Source organism: Macaca fascicularis, chromosome 10 (assembly GCF_037993035.2).
Source record: "Macaca fascicularis isolate 582-1 chromosome 10, T2T-MFA8v1.1".
Classification (NCBI taxonomy): Eukaryota; Metazoa; Chordata; class Mammalia; order Primates; family Cercopithecidae; genus Macaca; species Macaca fascicularis.
In genome coordinates, this window is record NC_088384.1 from 13,595,152 (window position 1) to 13,614,313 (window position 19,162).

The 19,162-nt window shown below is 49.4% G+C and overlaps 1 protein-coding gene across 14 annotated transcripts in view; it reads right to left on the minus strand.

Moving 5' to 3' along the window:
* POLR2F (RNA polymerase II, I and III subunit F) overlaps positions 1-19,162 on the minus strand; it is a 92,337-nt gene that overhangs the window by 17,962 nt on the left and 55,213 nt on the right. For 2 of the 14 annotated variants that reach the window (XM_065522139.2, XM_065522136.2), the window contains exon 6: positions 2,067-2,521. The exons of 10 other annotated variants lie outside the window; for them this stretch is intronic. In XM_065522139.2, the coding sequence (XP_065378211.1) occupies positions 2,412-2,521 (110 nt within the window). In that variant the 3' untranslated portion in view covers positions 2,067-2,411. Of the gene's footprint in view, positions 1-2,066; positions 2,522-16,068; positions 16,147-19,162 lie in introns of those variants that run through there. 2 more of the 14 variants (XM_065522141.1, XM_065522143.1) reach the window with 2 other exon arrangements.

Below are 19,162 nucleotides of genomic sequence, written 5' to 3' on the forward strand. Positions count from 1 at the left end.
GGGATTTTCGAGGAGGGGCTCCAAGGCTAGGCCCTGAAAGGTGAGTCTGACGGTGGGATGGGGACAGTCAGGTCGGAGGGAACAGCAGGAGGACACAGCGGTGGCTCCTGAGAGCCACCCGGTTGACTTCTAGATTCAGAGTCATTGATTTTAGAGCATCTCTTGAACGCTCCTGAGTCCATCCCATGTAGAAGACAGGAGGGAGAAGAGACAGTCCCAGCCCTGGGGAGGATGTGAACTTGGTGAAGTGAGTTTCATACATAGGAAACAACACCATACTGGCCATGAAAAGTGCCCAGAAGAGGGTGCAGATTGAGTGCCCTGGATCCTGTGTTCAGCTCGGGTGAGACCATCAGCAACCTGGGCTCAGTTTGTGCATCTGTACAATGGGGTGATGATATCCACCCAGCAGGACTGTTGGGAGTAGTCAGCGGGAGGAGATGCTTGAAAGAGCCTAGGCTGTGGGCCAGTGCCCAGGAGGGTCTCAGCACTATGTATTCCAGCCTCCAGAGAAGTCTAGAAATGAGAGAGATGGGAGAAGGGCGTGGGCAGGGAAACAAGGAGGGGCTGTCAGGAAATGTGTGAATGTTGGGGCTGTGAGTGTGAACGTGTGTTTGTGATTGTGTCTTTGAGTACGTGTGTGTCTGAATCAGTGTGTGCACATGTGTATCTGTGAGTTGTGGGCATGTGTATGCATGTGTAGTATGACTGTGTGTGTGTGTACGTGTGTGTTGTGATTGTGCATATAATTGCATGTATGTGCATGAGTGCTGTGATTGCAAGTGCATCTGTGTGTGTTTGTTGGAGTACATGAGTGCCTGTGTGTGTGTGAGCAAGTGAGTGCACCTGTGTCACTGTGAAGGGACCACATTTGGGAACACCTCTTGGGAGGGGGACTGAGCTAAGCCTTGAAATGGTCAAATATATGAAGAGGCCAAGCTGCCTAGGGGGACCAGGACACCAGGAGACAGAAGGGACCTCCAAGAGGCCCAGAGATGCCAAGAAAGGAGAAACTTGCTGTGGGGTGGAGGCCTCAGCTCCACCTGGCTTCCCTGACATTCCAGGCATCCCTGGTGCAAGGTGGCACCAATGGTTGAGCCAGCCCCTGAGGTGAAGCAAGACCCTCCCCTCTACTACTAAGAATCTCCATGGCTTCCTCTTCCCTCCAGGTCCTCTTCCCTCCATGGACTCCGATGCATGGTCCACAGCATCCTGCACGACCCCTCCAGGGTCCTGTCTACCCTGCAGGAGCAGGCAGAGTCTCTGCGCCACTCTGCCCAGTCCTCTCCCACTGCCAGCCTCCTTGGTTCCCTGCACTTTGGCCAGACCAAATCATCCTCTCAAATCACGCCTTCAGCCGGGCGCGGTGGCTCAAGCCTGTAATCCCAGCACTTTGGGAGGCCGAGACGGGCGGATCACGAGGTCAGGAGATCGAGACCATCCTGGCTGACACTGTGAAACCCCGTCTCTACTAAAAACTACAAAAAACTAGCCGGGCGAGGTGGCAAGCGCCTGTAGTCCCAGCTACTCGGGAGGCTGAGGCAGGAGAATGGCGTGAACCCGGGAGGCGGAGCTTGCAGTGAGCTGAGATCCGGCCACTGCACTCCAGCCTGGGTGGCAGAGCGAGACTCCGTCTCAAAAAAAAAAAAAAAAAAAAAAAAAAAAATCACGCCTTCAGATGCACCACCTTCCCTTGACCCTCCGCACCTGCATGGATTGCACCCCCATCTCCTAGACCTGGTCTGCCTGGGGTGTTCTCAGTCTGCACCAAGTGTTGGTCCTTCCCACGTTTGTCCCTGCCCCTGCCCTCCTGCACCCCCATAATGTCTTGTGTTCCCACAAACATGTTACAGTCCTCTCAGCATGCTGTAACTTACAAAACCGTGATCCCTAAGTCCCAAAACCAAGGAAAACTTGTCAAAGAATTTGCTCTATAAAAGGCACCAGGAATTGAAAGCAGGGACTCAAACAGATAATCTGACCACACGTGTTCATAGCAGCATCATTCGTAATAGCCCAAAGTAGAAACAACCTAAATGCCCATCGACAAATGAATAAACAAAATGTGCTACATCCATATCATTTATTATTCAGCCATAAAAAGGAAGGAAATTCTGACACATGCCATAACATAGATGAAACTTGAAGACATTATGCTGAGTGAAATAAACTAGATATGAAAGAACAAATATTATATGATTTCATTTTTCTGAGGTCCCTAGAGTAGTCAAAATCACAGAGACAGGGCCAGGCGCGGTGGCTCAGGCCTGTAATCCCAGCACTTTGGGAAGCCAAGGCAGATGGATCACCAGAGGTCAGGAGTTCGAGACCAGCCTGGCCAACATGGTGAAACCCCATCTCTACTAAAAATACAAAAAATTAGCCGGGCATGGTGGCGGGCACCTGTAATCTCAGCTACTCGGGAGGCTGAGGCAAGAGAATCGCTGGAACCTGGGAGGAGGAGGTTGCAGTGAGCTGAGATCACACCATTGCACGCCAGCCTGGGCAACAGAGTGAGAATCTGTCTCAAAAAAAAAAAAAAAAATTAGCCAGGCATGGTGGTGCACGCCTGCAATCCCAGTTACTTGAGAGGCTGAGGCAGGGGAATCACTTGAACCCGGGAGGCAGAGGTTGCAGTGAGCTGAGATCGTGCCTCTGCATTCCAGCCTGGGCGACACAGCAAGACTCCATCCCAAAAAGAAAAAAAAAAAAATCATAGAGACAGAAAGTAGAATGGGGATCTCCAGGGGCTGGAGGTAAGGGAGTTAGTGTTTAATGGGCATAGAGTTTCAGTCTAGGAAGACCAAAAAGTTCTGTGGATGGATGGTGGTAATGGTTGCACCACAATATGAATGCACCCAGTGCCACAAAACTGTACACTTAATAATATAATTAATATGGGAAATTTTAGGCTACATGTATTTTACCACACACACAAACTTATTGGGAAAAAAAAAAAAAAAAAAAGCACCAGTCCTGCACAGTTTTATGAGGAAGACCTTTGCATAGATTTTAAGAAATAGTTTTCAGGCCTTGTAGCCTGTTGATAATAGAAGACAAGCAGATATCACTGACATCCTTCGAGCAGATGCCGGATCTCTTCTCCCCAGCGTCCCAGCGCCAGGTGTAGGTGAGACGGGTGCACAGTGACGTGTGCTGATAAACAAATGCCTTCTATGACTAGGTCCCCTGCCAGACCCCACTGCCATCTGGGAAAACCACTCTGGAGGCACCATCCCCCAAGTCCCTATCACAGCCCAGGAGTCTTCAGAGATGGCTGGGACACCCCAAGGGGAACATAAAATTACCCAGTGGGGCACAGAAGGAGAATCTCAGTGCTTATTTCTGTTTGTTTGTTTGTTTGTTTGTTTGTCTGTTTGTTTCTTCAGAGACAGAGTCTTGCTCTTGCTGCCCAGGCTGGAGTGCGATGGCACGATCTCGGCTCACTGCAACCTCTGCACCCCAGGTTCAAGCTATCCTCCTGCCTTAGCCTCCCAAGTAGCTGGGATACCACCACACCCAGCTAATTTCTTGTATTTTTAGTAGAGACGGGGTTTCGCTATGTTGGCCAAGCTGGTCTTGAACTCCTGGCCTCAAGTGATTCTCCTGCCTCAGTCTCCCAAACTGCTGGGATTACAGGCATGAGCCACCTCATCTGGCCCACTTATTTCTTAAGTTTACTCTCATTATTTTAAAACTTCTACTTTGTGCATGTTGAGCATAGTAGAACATGTACATAACTTAGAAATAAACAGATAATGCCTTGAGATCTTACTTAGAAACTAAATGGATTTTTTTTTTTTTTTTTTTTTTTTTGAGACAGCGTTTCACTCTTGTTGCCCTGGCTGGAGTGTAGTGGCACAATCTCGGCTCACTGCAACCTCTGCCTCCCGGGTTCAAGCAATTCTCCCGCCTCAGCCTCCTGAGTAGCTGGGACTACAGGCATGTGGCACCACACCCGGCTAATTTTGTATTTTTAGTAGAGATGGGTTTTCACCATGTTGGTCAGGCTGGTCTCGAACTCCTGACCTCAGGTGATCCGCCCGCCTCGGCATCCCAAAATTCTGGGATTACAGGCGTGAGCCACCGTACCCAGCCAGATTCTTAGAAATTCTGTGAGATATACTCCGCTATGCAAAACTCAGGACCCAAATATATTCAATAATGGCTTCAATACTCGAATGCATCTGATTCATACTATCCAAACTCAGGCGCCAAATGAATTTTTTTTTTTTTTTTTTTTTTTTTTTTGAGACAGAGTCTCCCTCTGTCACCCAGGCTGGAATGCAGTGGCATGATCTCAGCTCACTGTACCCCGGGTTCAAGTGATCCTCCTGCCTCAACCTCCCGAGTAGCTGGGATTACAGGTGCCCACCACCATGCCTGGCTAATTTTTGTATTTTTAGTAGAGATGGAGTTTCACCATGTTGGCCAGGCTGATCTCGAACTCCTGACCTCAAGTGATCTGCCTGCCTTGGCCCGAAACCGCATCTCTATTAAAAATATAAAAATTAACTGGACGTGGTGGCGTGTGCCTGTAATCCCAGCTACTTGAGAGGCTGAGACAAGAGGATCACCTGAGCCTGGGAGGTTGAGGCTGCAGACAGCCGTGATTGCGTCACTGCACTCCAGCCTGGACTCAAAGAAGAAAAAGGTCAGAGACAGCTGCTTAGACCATTGGAGTACTGAAGTCTTGTGGCCTCATTTAACAGATGGGAGAAATGAGATTCTGTCATTCTCACTTCACCCCCAGGAGACAGATGCTATTACCCACCAGAGATTTTCTTATCAAACCACAAGGAAGAACTTGGCAAAGGCAGCCCCATGGCCAAGTTCCCTCTCTATCAGCAAGTTCTGGGCCACTCTCACCAACCTCAACACATACACACCCTGCCTGGCCAATTCCTCCTCACCTATGAGCCTTGGTTCAAGGTCGGCAACTCCAGGAAGCCTTTCCTGGTGCCTTCCCCAACCAGGCACTCCCTTAGCCTGGGCCTTCCTTTGCTGGCTGTCTTCCCCTCAGAAGCAGTGTGCACCCCAGGACAGGTCCACGTAGGACTCTCCTCTGTGCCCTGGATGCTCTGCTGAGAGCCTGGTACACAGTAGAGGCCCAGCCTCTACGGGCCGTGAGCAAAGGGACAGGAGTAACCGCTAAGAGCCTCACACCAGGCAGCACACACAAGTGTGGGACTGGGAGGCCTCTCAGGTCCCTCCTAGCCCTGATACCCGATCATGACCCTGATTGCAAGTAAGTGAATGTGCAACTGACCCTGAATGGTTACAGCAGAGAAGAACCAAGAAAACCGTGGCAATGAGAGCGGGTGGAGGTGGAGGGGAAAAGGTGGCAGGAAACCTGATCCCACCCAACTTCTTTGTGTTTTGGTTTTTTTTTTTTTTTTAGACAGTCTCACTCTGTTGCCCAGGCTAGAGTGCAGTGGCATGATCATAGCTCACTGCAGTCTTGATCCCCTGGGCTCAAGCGAGCCTCCCACCTCAGCCTCCCAAGTAGCTGGGACTACAGGTGTGCGTCACCATGCTTAGTTAAATTTTCTTTTAATTTTTAGTAGAGGCTGGGCACGGTGGCTTACTCCTGTAATCCCAGCATTTTGGGAGGCCGAGGTGGGCAGATCACTTGAGGTCAGGAGTTTGAGAGCAGCCTGGCCAACATGGTGAAAAGCCGTTCCTACTAAAACTACAAAAGAAAAAAAAAAAAAATTAGCCAGGCATGGTGGTGCACACCTGTAATCCCAGCTACTCAGGAAGCTGAGGGAGGAGAATTGCTTGAAACGGGGAGGAGGAAGTTGCAGTGAGGCAAGGTTGCACCACTGCACTCCAGCCTGAGAGACAATGTGAGACTCCATCTAAAATACTTTTGTTAAATATGTGTGTGTATATATATGTACATATATGTACATGTATGTGTATACATATATATATATATGTATATATACCAGAGACAAGGTCTCGCTGTGTTGCCCAGGCTGATCTCGAACTCTTGGACTCAAGCAATCCTCCCACCTCAGCCTTCCAAAGTGCCAGGATTACAGGTGTTAGCCACCACGCCTAGCCCACCTGGACTTCTGGGGTTTTTTGTGTGTTTGTTTGTTTGTTTTGTTTGAGACAGAGTTTCGCTCTTGTTGCCCAGGCTGGAGTGCAATGGCATGATCTTGGTTCACTGCAACCTCTGCCTCCTGGGTTCAAGTGAGTCTCCTGCCTCAGTCTCCCAAGTAGCTGGGATTACAGGGATGTGCCACCACGCCCCGCTAATTTTGTATTTTTAGTAGAGATGGGGTTTCTCCATGTTGGTCAGGCTGGTCTCAAACTCCTGACCTCAGGTGATCTACCTGTCTCTGCCTCCCAAAGTGCTGGGAGGGCACAGGCGTAAGCCACCACGCCCAGCCCCACCAGACTTCTTAAAAGGCCAGTGAGGACATGAACTGCTGTGGGCCCCGCCCATGTGAGGAGGGAATGCCACCTTCTCCCAGACAATGGCCTGATTTCCCTGGTGCCCCCACCACCGTGTCCCCCCTCCCTCTCTCTGCCTTGGGTAGATCTACTTCCTGGGCAGATTCCTGTGAACCTGGCCATTTTCAGGCTGTGCTTGGGGGATCAGGGAGGGGAGGTGTGTGATCCATGGGGTCATGACCACATCTGTAACCTGAGGGGCTCACTCCCCAACCATCCCCAAGGAGGTCCTTGCGAGGCCATGGACTGCTCCAGGGCAGACTGCTCCTGGAGTGTCTCCAGCTGCTGGGCAGTGGTCACGGGCTCTCAGCTGATGGTTGCCCAGGGCACAGATGCCAGTCACATGGGGATGGCCGGGACCCTTGGGGAATGTCAAGCCCGGGGGCTGAAGAAGCGGCACCAGCAGCTTAGGAATGGGGGATGTGGAGGGTGTCATCTTACCCCTACTCTGACCCCGCCCACAGCCACACTGTGCCTCCAACATGTGTGAAGTCCCCATCACTCCAACACAGATACCCACACACATGTCACCTTCCCAGTCCACCGACACACAGCCATGTGCACAGGGAAAGGGCCAGATGCCCCCACACCTCCTTCTCTCCTGGTCTGATGTCTTCCACCCCCTCCCTCCCTGGCTTACTCTTCTCCATGTTAGCCATGTTTCCCAGCCCCAAAGCATCCCCAAGATCTTTTGGAAATCCTGAGGCTAATGGCCTGGTTCTCCCTGGAGAGGGGGGATTTCATGTGCCCAAGTCATCCTGGCCCTCCAGAGACCAACTTCTTCCCTCAATCTGACCCCAGCCTCTCCGGCTCTCATGTGTCACACACTGGCCTCCTCCCATGGGCTGCCTGGGGAGAGGACATGCTCATGCATCTGGCCTCATCTCCCCGCTGCTGAACCTATGGGCACGTCCTGGTGCTGCCTGCTCTGGTGATAACTTCCAGAGACTGGGGTCTACCATAGAAAACTTTGGAGGACTCTCAGCAGGGAGAAGACGCAAAAACTGCACATTCAGGAGTCAGCCCAGCCTGGGTCACCTCACAGTCAAAACACAGCCTCAGATGGAGTCCTGACCCCAGCCCAGCCCCAGATGGAGCCGTGGCACTAGTTAGAGATTATCTATCAGAACTCGGTGATAGCCTGGGGCCTTGACCCCACCCTAAGCCTGAGGCCCGACCCTGACCCTGACCCCCACTTCAGCTTGATTCTAAATCTAAAATGACACTTATGGGCCTTGCTCTTGGTCACAAACTGGACTCTGATCCTGAAATAAAAAATGAATATTTACCCTGCAGACCCCAGAGTGAACCATTATCCTAAGTCCAGAATGAACACCTACCCTATCTCTGACTCTGTCTATAAACTGAGCCCTGATCCTAACCCTACACTGAACCCTTAACCTGGCTCAAGCCTAAGCCCTGATCTTGACTTCAGACTGAGCCTTTGCCCTCTCCCAGATGAACTTTCACCCCAGCCACAGACAAGCCCTGGTTTCGATCACAGCCTGAGGTCTTGCCCTGGCTATAGCTTGAGTCCTCACTCTAAGCCAATCCTCTCCGTAAACTCTGCCCTCCGTCATATGAGGGATGGTCCCCACGGGTTTCCCAGGACAGAAATTCCTAGCTGAAGCCCAGGAGGATCTGGATAACGTTCCACCTTATGGCCACATTATAGGGCCCACATTATAGCCTCTGCTATGTGGCAGGAGGGCAGGGACAATCATGCCCATTTTCAGGTGAGGAAACCAATTCTCAGGGACGCTTAACTTGTTCCATATGGTTCCAATGAGTAGAACTGGAACGAAAAGGTAGAAGCTGCAGGGAGACAGAGTTCAGAAAGAACTTCCCAAAAGCCTGGGCTGGGCAAGGACAGAGCAAGCCATGTGAGGAGTGAGCTCCATGTCACTGGAGCTGTGCCAGCGGGGGCGGGTGACTTCTTGGCTGGGGCTACAGAGAGACCTACAGGAAGATGCAGGGAGAGGCCACAGCCTCAGAGGGCCCCTCCAGCCCTGAGATGCTGATAAGATTACATGACCCATTCAGGTGCTCTGGGCTCTTCCCTACAACCTGGACATAGTCCTAGATACAGCCCAGACTGCCAGATCTGGAAGGACCCTACAGCCCATTAGCTGAAGAGGGAGAGACCCATAGGCCCAGAGATGGCGAACAACTTGGGAGCCCTTGGCAGAGCCAGGTGGGACCAGGGCCCACTCTCCCCTACTGAGGTTCTTCTCAGCTCCTGCCCCCACATCTGGACCAGGCCCAGATGGCAGACAGACCCCCAGAGCCAAGCTGACATTGAACACGGTCACTCTGGGGGCAGTTCAGGGCTTTCTGTCCTAGTATGAGTCCCCTATTCCACCCCAAGCTCAGACGCACAGACCCATGACTGGGGAGGACACATCATCATTTCCAAAAACCCCAGAAGAGCCTTTCTTCCCCAGCACCCCAGTTTTGCAGGCTTTGGGCACCTAGACCTAGAGAGGCGGCCTTGGGTGGCACAGCAAGGCCAGGGCACATGAGGATGCGGACCCCAGACCCTGGCACCTGCCCTGCTCAGGCACGGCCCCACAGCTGCCTCAGGAGGGCTGGAGGGTGGTGGGGGGACCTGGTGCCAGGCAGCAGAGGCTGGGGTGGGGGGCTGGCTGGCCCCTTGCACTGCCCCCCGGCACCCCGGCCTGGCTCCATCTCGCCCGGCCGCCCAGCTGCCGGCACATCCGCCCAGGCCCAGACATCAATCCACACCAGGCCCTTGCTCTGCTCTTTCTTTTCTGCCCTCCTCTTCCCTCCCCAGCTTGTATCTTTTTTTTTTTTTTTCCTTCTCTCTCTCTCTCTCTCTCTTCCAACATGTCATTACAGTAGAAACAAAAAGCGCGGGGACAATGCGGGCATTGACGGCGGCCCCCTCCCGCCCCCTCCCCCCACGGTGCGTGCCAGCACTCTTTCCACCCGCCCAGGGCTGGAACCACTGCCAAAGGAGCCCTGCTCATAAACAAGAGGAACCAGATAAACCAGGAACACAATAGAGGGATTTGTTGCACTTAGAATGGTGGGAACAATGTCAACGTCGCGCGCAGCTGCTTCTAAGCCCCCACCCCACCAAGTCCTGCCAAGCAGCCCCCTCGCCCCCCAGCCCCTCTGATTTATGAAAGGTCAGAGGGCATCATGGCTAAAGAGCCCCTTCCTTGCATCCCTCGTTAACCCTTCGGACACAATGGTCCCTTCTCTGGGAGGTGGCGGATGGGGGTGTGTGTCAAGCACAGCACTTCCTGGAGCATCCCGGGGACGGCTGGTGGAGGCGCAGAGGGAGGAGCAGGCTCCCAAATGCCTTTGGGCCGGGGCTTTGTCCAGAGTAATGCCTCATTGGAGGACGCCTTCTGAAGTGACCCCCAAGGGTATGGTCAGAGCCCGTTGGGTCTACATCATGATGACCCCAGGCTTTGGCCCAGCTGTGCCTTTCAGGGCAAAACAGATTCACTGATGCCCCAGTGGGTGCTGAGTCCCTGGTTAGACACAGCGGGTGTGAGGCAGAGCAAGACATAGCCCCTAATATGAAGGGAACATAGAGGATGAGTGTGTAGGAGCCCAGGGCAGTGGGCCTGACACTGCTAGCGCGGGCTAGAGAGTAGGGAAGACCATCAGGGGAGAGTTCCAGGAGGGGCAGATGCTTGAGCAGAGGAGGCCACACAAGCAAAAGCACAACAGGCAGTTCCAGCAGAGGCCGAGACTCAGACGCGCCCCCACCGCCACTTACGAGACCTGGGGTCCTTTACTCCATCAGTAAAATGAGGATAATAATAATACCGATCTCACAGAAACTTGGGAAGTTAAGTAAATAAACAAAAATAAAGTGCTTAGAACAGAGCCTGGCACATGGTTAAGGTTAGACAGGTGTGGCTGTTGGTGGTGGTGGTGTTGTTGCATTGAGGATTCTCACAACTCCCCTGTCTTTCTATCATGGCCCCCACAGAGGGGGCAGCTGAGGCTGGGACACCTCTCAGGTCATAAAGCTGCATTTACAGAGTCCAGGATTCCAACCCAGGGCTCCTAACTCCAAATCCAGGAACCTTTCCTGCCTATTTAACTGCTTTGGATGGGGGACCCAAAAGCAGAAATCTGGGGTTGAGGGAGAGAGGAGTGCTCAAGGACCTATTCCAGAGTTGATCCCCAAACAGGTCTCAGCCTGTCTTCCTTCCCCCAGATCACATCGAGTCCAGTTAGTTCCTTCAGGTTCAAGCCCAAACTAGACGAAGGAAGACACATGGGAAAGTCTCCTGTTCACCCACGTCTCACCTCTGCCGAGCAGGGGCTCCTGACAACACCCTGAACCTCTCTGCTCCCCCACAAACCATCCCCACCACCCCAGCTGGAGCCTCAGGCCCCTTCCATGGGCACCAACTCTTTCTCCAACAGAAGTTTGATGTTCATAATAATCACTAACACTCCAGTCCTTGAGGAAATCCTGTCAGCTCTACCTTCAAAGCACACCAAGAATATCCAATCTCACTTCTATTCAACACTGTATTAGAAATCCTAGCCTCAGGCTGGGTGCGGTGGCTCACACCTGTGATCCCAGCACTTTGGGAGGCTGAGGCAGGTGTATCTCAAGGTCAGGAGTTCGAAACCAGCCTGATTGACATGGTGAAACCCCATCTCTATTAAAAATACAAAAATTAGGCCAGGTGCAGTGGCTCGTGCGTGTAATCCCAGCACTTTGGGAGGCCAAGGCAGGCGGATCACAAGGTCAGGAGATCGAGACCACAGTGAAACCCCATCTCTACTAAAACAAAAAATTAGCTGGGTGTGGTGGCGGGCACCTGTAGTCCCAGCTACTCGGGAGGCTGAGGCCGGAGAATGACATGAACCCAGGAGGCGGAGCTTGCAGTGAGCTGAGATCGTGCCACTGCACTCCAGCCTGGGGTGACAGAGCGAGACTCCATGTCAAAAAAAAAAAAAAAAAAAAAAAATATATATATATATACACACACACACACACACACACACACACACACACAAGAATTAGCCAGGCGTGGTGGTGGATGCCTGTAATCCCAGCTACTTGGGAGACTAAGGCAGGAGAATGGCGTGAACCCGGGAGGTGGAGTTTGCAGTGAGCCGAGATCGCACCACTGCACTCCAGCCTGGGTGACAGAGCGAGACTCCATCTCAAAAAAAAAAAAAATACAAAAATTAGCCAGGCCAGGCCCAGTGGTTCATGCCTGTAATTCCAGCACTTGGGGAGGCTGAGGCAGATAGATCACAAGGTCAAGAGATTGAGACCATCCTGGCTAACATGGTGAAACCCCATCTCCAATAAAAATTCAAAAATTAGCTAGGCTATTGTGACCACGCCCAGTCACAAGTCAATTCTATTTCTATATGCAAGCAACAAACAACTAGAAATTACTTTTTAAAATATTTAAAATCACATCACAAAACATGAAATTTTTAGGGATAGCTTGGGGATACATTTGTATTATAAATCGGAATGAAACTGAAGAATGTGGAGAGAGAATGAGGTGACCTAAATAACTTTGTGTAGTGGTGTTTTTACTAGATACCGTACGGCTAAAGACAAAAAGAACTATACACAAACACTGTATGCTAGCTAGTAAAGTTGGTTTTGACAAGGGTGTAAGTTAGGAATTCTGAGACCATTTTACATGTACACAGAGTTTGAACAAATAGGTAAATATGCTATAGATAATGAGAGCAAGAATTCTCTCTGCTTAAGAAAGAAGTCACAACTGACCAGGCGTGGTGGCTCACACCTGTGATCCCAGCACTTTGGGAGGCCAAGGCGGGTGGATCACCTGAGGTCAGGAGTTCGAGACCAGCCTGGCCAACATGGTGAAAACCCGTCTCTACTAAAAATACAAAAATTAGCCAGGCATGGTGGCATGTGCCTGTAATCCCAGCTACTCAGGAAGCTGAGGCAGGAGAATCACTTGAAACCGGGAGGCAGAGGTTGCAGTGAGCCAAGATCATGCCACTGCACTCCAGCCTGGACGACAGAGTGAGACTCTGTATGAAAAAAGAAAAAGAAAGAAAGGGAAGGAAGGAAGGAAATCACAACTAAGCAATGAGGGAGTGCTAGAATAAGCTCTGTGGGGCAGGAGGTGCAGCTTCATTTCCATCTCCTTGAGTGTGAACTGGACTTAGTGACTCACTTCTAACAGATAGAATATGAAGATAGCTGTTTTTACAGTGGAGAAGACACCATCTTAACTCAGAGGTCTGGCTAACATCACCATGAATAAGACATATCAATATCACATACCCCCTGCAATGACGTGATGACAAGAGCAATCACCTCTGTGGTGTTCTTCCCCAAAATCCACACCCTCATTTGAAAACACACCAGAAAAAAAACAAGTTGAGGGACATGCTACAAAATGCCTGACTTGTAAGCTTCAAAAATGTCAAGGTCATGAAACATAGAGAATTGAGGAACTGTCAACAGTTAGGGGGACACCTGGGAGATATGGCGAGTAAATGTAATGTGGGATTCTGGCTTGGATCCTGGAAGAACGACAACAACAACAACAACAATGACATTAATGGAAAAACTGAGGAAATCTGAATAAAGACTGTACTTCTGTTATAGTATTTTACCAATGCTAATTTCTTAGTAAGTATACCATAATTATGTAAAATCTTAACATAGACAAAGCTGGGAAAAGTATATATGGGAATTTTTTGTACTGTCTTGGTAATGCTTCTGTAAATCTAAAATTATTTCAAACTAAAATGTAAAAACAGGCCAGGTGCAGTGGCTCACACCTGTAGACCCAGCACTTTGGGAGGCCAAGGCAAGAGGATCACTTGAAGTCAGGAGTTCGAGACCAGCCTGGCCAATATGGCAAAACCCTGTCTCTACTAAAAATACAAAAATTAGCTGGGCGTGGTGGTGGGCATCTGTAATCCCAGCTACTTGGGAGGCTGAGGCACAAGAATCGCTTGAACCCAGGAGGTGGAGGTTGCAGTGAGCCAACATTGTACCACTGCACTCCAGCCTAGGCGACAGAGCAAGACTCTGTCTCAAAAAAAAAAAAAAAAAAAAAAAAAAAAAAAAAAGCATAAAAATATAAAATACTTAGGGATAAATTTAACAAAAGATGTGAAGACCTCTATATGAAACTTATATTACTGATTGCTTGGTGCTTTATTATGCTGAAAAAAGAAATAAAATTTTAAATAAATAAATGTTGCTCACAGTGAAACCCCGTCTCTACTAAAAATACAAAAACTTAGCCGGGCGAGGTGGCAGGCGCCTGTAGTACCAGCTACTCGGGAGGCTGAGGCAGGAGAATGGCGTGAACCCGGGAGGCGGAGCTTGCAATGAGCTGAGATCCAGCCACTGCACTCCAGCCTGGGTGACAGAGCGAGACTCCGTCTCAAAAAAAAAAAAAAAAAAAAAAAAAAATGTTGCTGAAAGAAATTAAGGAAGACAAAAATAAATGCAGAGATACACCACATTCATGGATCAAAAAACTAAATGTTGCTGAGATATCAATTCTCCCCACATTGTACTATAGATTTATTTATTTTTTTATTTATTTATTTATTTTTTTTTTTTGAGACGGAGTCTCGCTCTGTCGCCCAGGCTGGAGTGCAGTGGCGCGATCTCGGCTCACTGCAAGCTCCGCCTCCCGGGTTCACGCCATTCTCCTGCCTCAGCCTCCCGAGTAGCTGGGACTACAGGCGCCCACAACCGCGCCCGGCTAATTTTTTGTATTTTTAGTAGAGACGGGGTTTCACCGTGGTCTCGATCTCCTGACCTTGTGATCCGCCCGCCTCGGCCTCCCAATGTGCTGGGATTACAGGCGTGAGCCACCGCGCCCGGCTGTACTATAGATTTAATTCAATCCCAGTAAAGAAAAAAAAAATGTCAGCAAGCGTTTTTTAAAGAAATTAACAAGCTGATGTTGAAATTTACATGGAAACGCAAAGGATCCAGACTAGTAAAGGAATTTTGAAAAGAAGAACAGAATTGGAGGACTTGTACTACTTGATCTCAAGATTTACAAGCCTATAATAATCAAGTCAGTGTAGCATTGACATAAAGGCATACATCAGTGGAAAAATAAAAAGCCCAAGAATAGACCCACACATGTGGTCAATTGATTTTCAACTAAGGTATAAGAGACAAGTCAATAGGGAAAGAACAGTCTTTTCAATAAATAGCACTCAAACAATTGAATAAGCATGTGTAAAAAAAAAAAAAAAAGAACCATAACCTTTATCTGACACCATATTTTTTAAAATTAACTCGAAACAGATCGCAAGGCTGGGTGCAGTGGCTCACACCTGTAATCCTAGCACTTTGGGAGCACTTTGAACCCAGGAGTTCAAGACCAGCCTGGGCACTATGGTAAAACCTTGCCTCTACAAAAATTAGCTAGGCATAGTGAGAATGCCTGTAGTCAGGAGACTGAGGTGGGAGGATCACTTGAGCCTGGGAGATCGAGGCTGTAGTGAGCTGCAATCATTCCACTGCCCTCCAGCCTGAGTAACAAAACAAGACCCTGTCTCAAAAAGAAAAAAACAGATCATTAAATCTAAAAACGTTAAATCTAAAACTATAAAACTTTTAGAAGAAAATATAGAAGACAGTATTTGGGAACTTAGTCGGGCAAAGATTTCCCAGATATGACATTAAATGCATAACTCATAAAAGAAAATATTGATAACTTATACTTCCTCAAAATTCAAAACTTTTTCTCTTCAAAAGATACCGTTAAGGCTGGGCGCAGTGGCTCACACCTGTTATCCCAGTACTTTGGGAGACCGAGGCAGGTGGATCACCTGAGGTCAGAAGTTCGAGACAAGCCTGGCCAGCATGGCGAAACCCCGTCTCTAATAAAAATACGAAAATTAGCTGGGCATGGTGGTGTGCTCCTGTAATCCCAGCTACTACTTAGGAGGTGGAGGCAGGAGAATTGCTTGCATCTGGGAGGCGGAAGTTGCAGTGAGCCGAGATTGCGCCACTGCACTCCAGCCTGGGTGACACAGCAAGACTCCATCTCAAAGGAAACACACACACACACACACACAGACACACACATACACACAAGGAGTTATTACTACACATTTATTACATATACATATTTAGTAGAATGCCTAAAATTTTAAAAACTGATCAGACCAGGTGCTGTACAGGGTGAAGGAACTGGAACTCTCAAACCTCGATGGTGGAAATGTAAAATGGTACAGCTACTTTGGAAAACAGTTTGATCCTTTGCTTTTCTTTTCTTTTCCTTTCTTTCTTTCTTTCCTTTCTTTCTTTCTCTCTTTCTCTCTCTCTCTCCCCTCTTTCTCTTTTTTTTTTTTTTTGACAAGGCCTTGTTCAGTTGTCCAGGCTGGAGTGCAGTGCTGTAATCACAGCTCACTGCAACCTCAAACTCCTGCATTCAAGCAATCTTCCCACCTCAGCCTGTAATAGCTGGGACTACAGGTGTACACTGCCACATCTAGTTAATATTTTTACTTTTAATAGAGATGGGGTCTTGCTATGTTGTCCAGGCTGGTCTTGAACTTCTGGATCCAAGTAATCCTCTCACCTCAGCCTCTCAAAATGCTGGGATTACAGGCATGAGCCACCACGCCCAGACTTGATCATTCTTTAAAAGTTAAATATACATACCCCATGACCCAGGCATTCCACTCATGGCTATTTACCTACAAGAAATGAAAGCATATGTCCACACAACTTGTACATGAATGTTCATAGGAGCTTTATTTGTAATAGCCCAAATCTGGAAACAACCCAAATGTCTATCAACAGGTGAAGGGATAAACAAATTATGGTCTAGCCATACAATGACACATTCTTCTGTAATAAAAAGGATAAACTACAGATGCACACAACAACACGGATAAATCTCAAAACAATTATGCTGAGGGACAGAAGCCAGACCACACACAAAAATGAGTACATTCTGTACGATTCCATTTAGATAAAATCCTAGAAAATGCAGATTAATCTACAGTGACTGCACGTGGTTGCCTAGGGAGAGGGTGGGGAAAAGGGAGGGATGACAAACGGGCAAGAGGAAAGTCTGGGAACGGTGGATGTGTTTGTTTACTTGATTATGGTGATAGAGTTTCATGTGTGATGCATACATGTGTCAAAACTCATCCAAGTGCACCTTTTCAACATGTGCAGTTTATTGTATATCAACTGTACCTAAGTGAAGCTGTCGAAAACATAATTTTAAAAGAGGAAAACCAAACCCAACCAGAAAACTGGGTACTTCTCACCACTGCCACTGTGGCCCCCCAGCCCCACCCCCCCCCCCACTCCCTGGCTCCTGCCATTGCCTCTCCTCTGAAATACTTCAGGGGCCTCCTCCCTGGCCTCCCAACTTCTGCTCTAACCCCCTTGGACTCAACAGAGTAGATAGCAATCCTGTGAACACAGAGATCAGGGCCCATCTCTGCTCTGCTTAAACCCTCCGCAGCCCCACTGCCCTTGGAGTATGAGCCTGTGTCGCCGCAGTGACCATCTGGTGGTCCCTCGAACCTCTTCCTCCTCTCTGTCCCCCTCGCTCACTCTGTCCCAGCTGCACTGGCCTCCTGGCTGTCCTCAGAACGCTCCAGCCATGCTCCCACCTGGAGCCTCTGCACGGTTGTTCCTTCTGTCTGGAATGTTCCTCCCCAGATACCCAAGTGCCCAACTGCCTCTGCAACTTCAAGTCTTCATGCATATGCCACCTTCTCAGAGGGACCTGCCCCTCCATCACTGTCCCCTCCACTCCTGACACCCCTTTCCCTGCTCCACTTGTCCACATATCATACTATGTAAAATTAACTCACTGCTTTTTTTTTTTTTTGAGATGGCGTCCGTCTTGTTCTGTTACCCAGGCTGGAGTGCAGTGACACAATCTCGGCTCACTGCAACCTCTAACACCCGGGTTCAAGCGATTCTCCCACCTCAGCCTCCCTAGTAGCTGCGATTACAGGCATGCGCCACCACACCCAGCTAATTTTTGTATTTTTAGCAGAGACGGAGTTTCACCATGTTGGCCAGACTGGTCTCGAACTCCAGACCTCAGGTGATTCACCCACCTCGGCCTCCCAAAGTGCTGGGATTACAGGTGTGAGCCACTGCACCCAGCCTCATTGCTTTTTATTTCTTTCAGCTGGAATTTGCATGTATTTCAGTTACAGTTCAGTGATGTAGCCTGAGGGCCCAAGAATGCATGGCACATAGTAGGTGTTCAACATATACCAGTTAAAGGAGTATTTAATGTGTACTCTTCTGTTTTTCATAGATCACAATAACCCCTGAAAGTAGCACTATCATTCTCCCCATTTTACAGATGAGGAAACTGAGGCACGGAGCTATTAAGCAAGCCCATGATTATTCAGCCCAGCTCACCTGGCTCCACCATCTGTGCTCTTTGCCAGCACATTCTGCCGCCTTCCTGCCAGTGCCCCAGGCTTGGGTCCTCTGGTCACAGCTTCTGCTCATGCTTGGTGTCTACCACCAGATTCCTCTCAGCAACTAGAATTCAAGCCCTGCCCCTACCCCAATTCCCAGAGTTGAGTCCTATATTATAATTATAGCAACTGAAATAATTACCTTTACTGGTAATTATTTTTAGCGAGGTGTGCTCACTACCTTGGTCCAAAAAGGAACATGAGGGAGAGCAGAAGGGTGCAAAAGATGCTCATGAATTCATTTCTTATTTTTGAGGAGTCTTGCTCTGTCACCCAGGCTGGAGTGCAGTGTCGCAATCTCGGCTCGCTGCAACCTCTGCCTCCTGGGTTCAAGCGATTCTCCCACCTCAGCCTCCCTAGTAGCTGGGATTACAGGCGCACGCCTGGCTAATTTTTTGTAGTAGAGACGGGATCTTACCATGTTGGCCAGCCTGGTCTCAAACTCCTGACCTCAGGTGATCCGCCTGCCTAGGCCTCCCAAAGTGCTGGGAGTACAGGATTGAGCCCCCGCATCTGGCTTTTCTAATGTGTAGTTGTTGTTGTTGTTTGAGACACAGTCTCTCTCTGTCACCTAGGCTGGAGTGCAGTGGCATGATCTCGGCTCACTGCAACCTCCACCTCCCAGGTTCAAGTGATTCTCCCATCTCAGCCTCCCTAGTAGCTGGGATTATAGGCGTGCACCACCATGCCCAGCTAATTTTTTTGTAGTAGAGACGAGGTCTTACCATGTTGACCAGCCTGGTCTTGAATGCCTGACCTCAGGTGATCTACCCACCTCAGCCTCTCAAAGTGCTGGGATTACAGGCATGAGCCACAGCGCCTGGCTTTTTTAATGTTTTATTTTTTGTTTTGTTTTGAGACAGAGTCTCTCTCTATAACCAGGCTGGAGTGCAGTGGCACGATCTCTCCTCACCGCAACCTATGCCTCCTGGGTTCAAGTGATTCTTCTGCCTCAGTCTCATGAGTAGCTGGGATTAGAGGCAGGTGCCACCACGCCCGGCTATCTTTTGTATTTTTAGTAGAGACGGGGTTTCTCCATGTTGGCCAGGCTGGTCTCAAACTCCTGACCTCAGGTGATCCACCGGCCTCGGCCTCCCAAAGTCCTAGGATTACAGGCGTGAGCCACCACACCCAGAGAGTTTATTGTAAAGTGACAGAGGAGCTAGAGGGGGCCTGCCATGGCACAGCCCTGAAGACAAACGGGCTGCACACAGACCACAGCGTTTATACTCACTCACACAGGCCTCAGTCC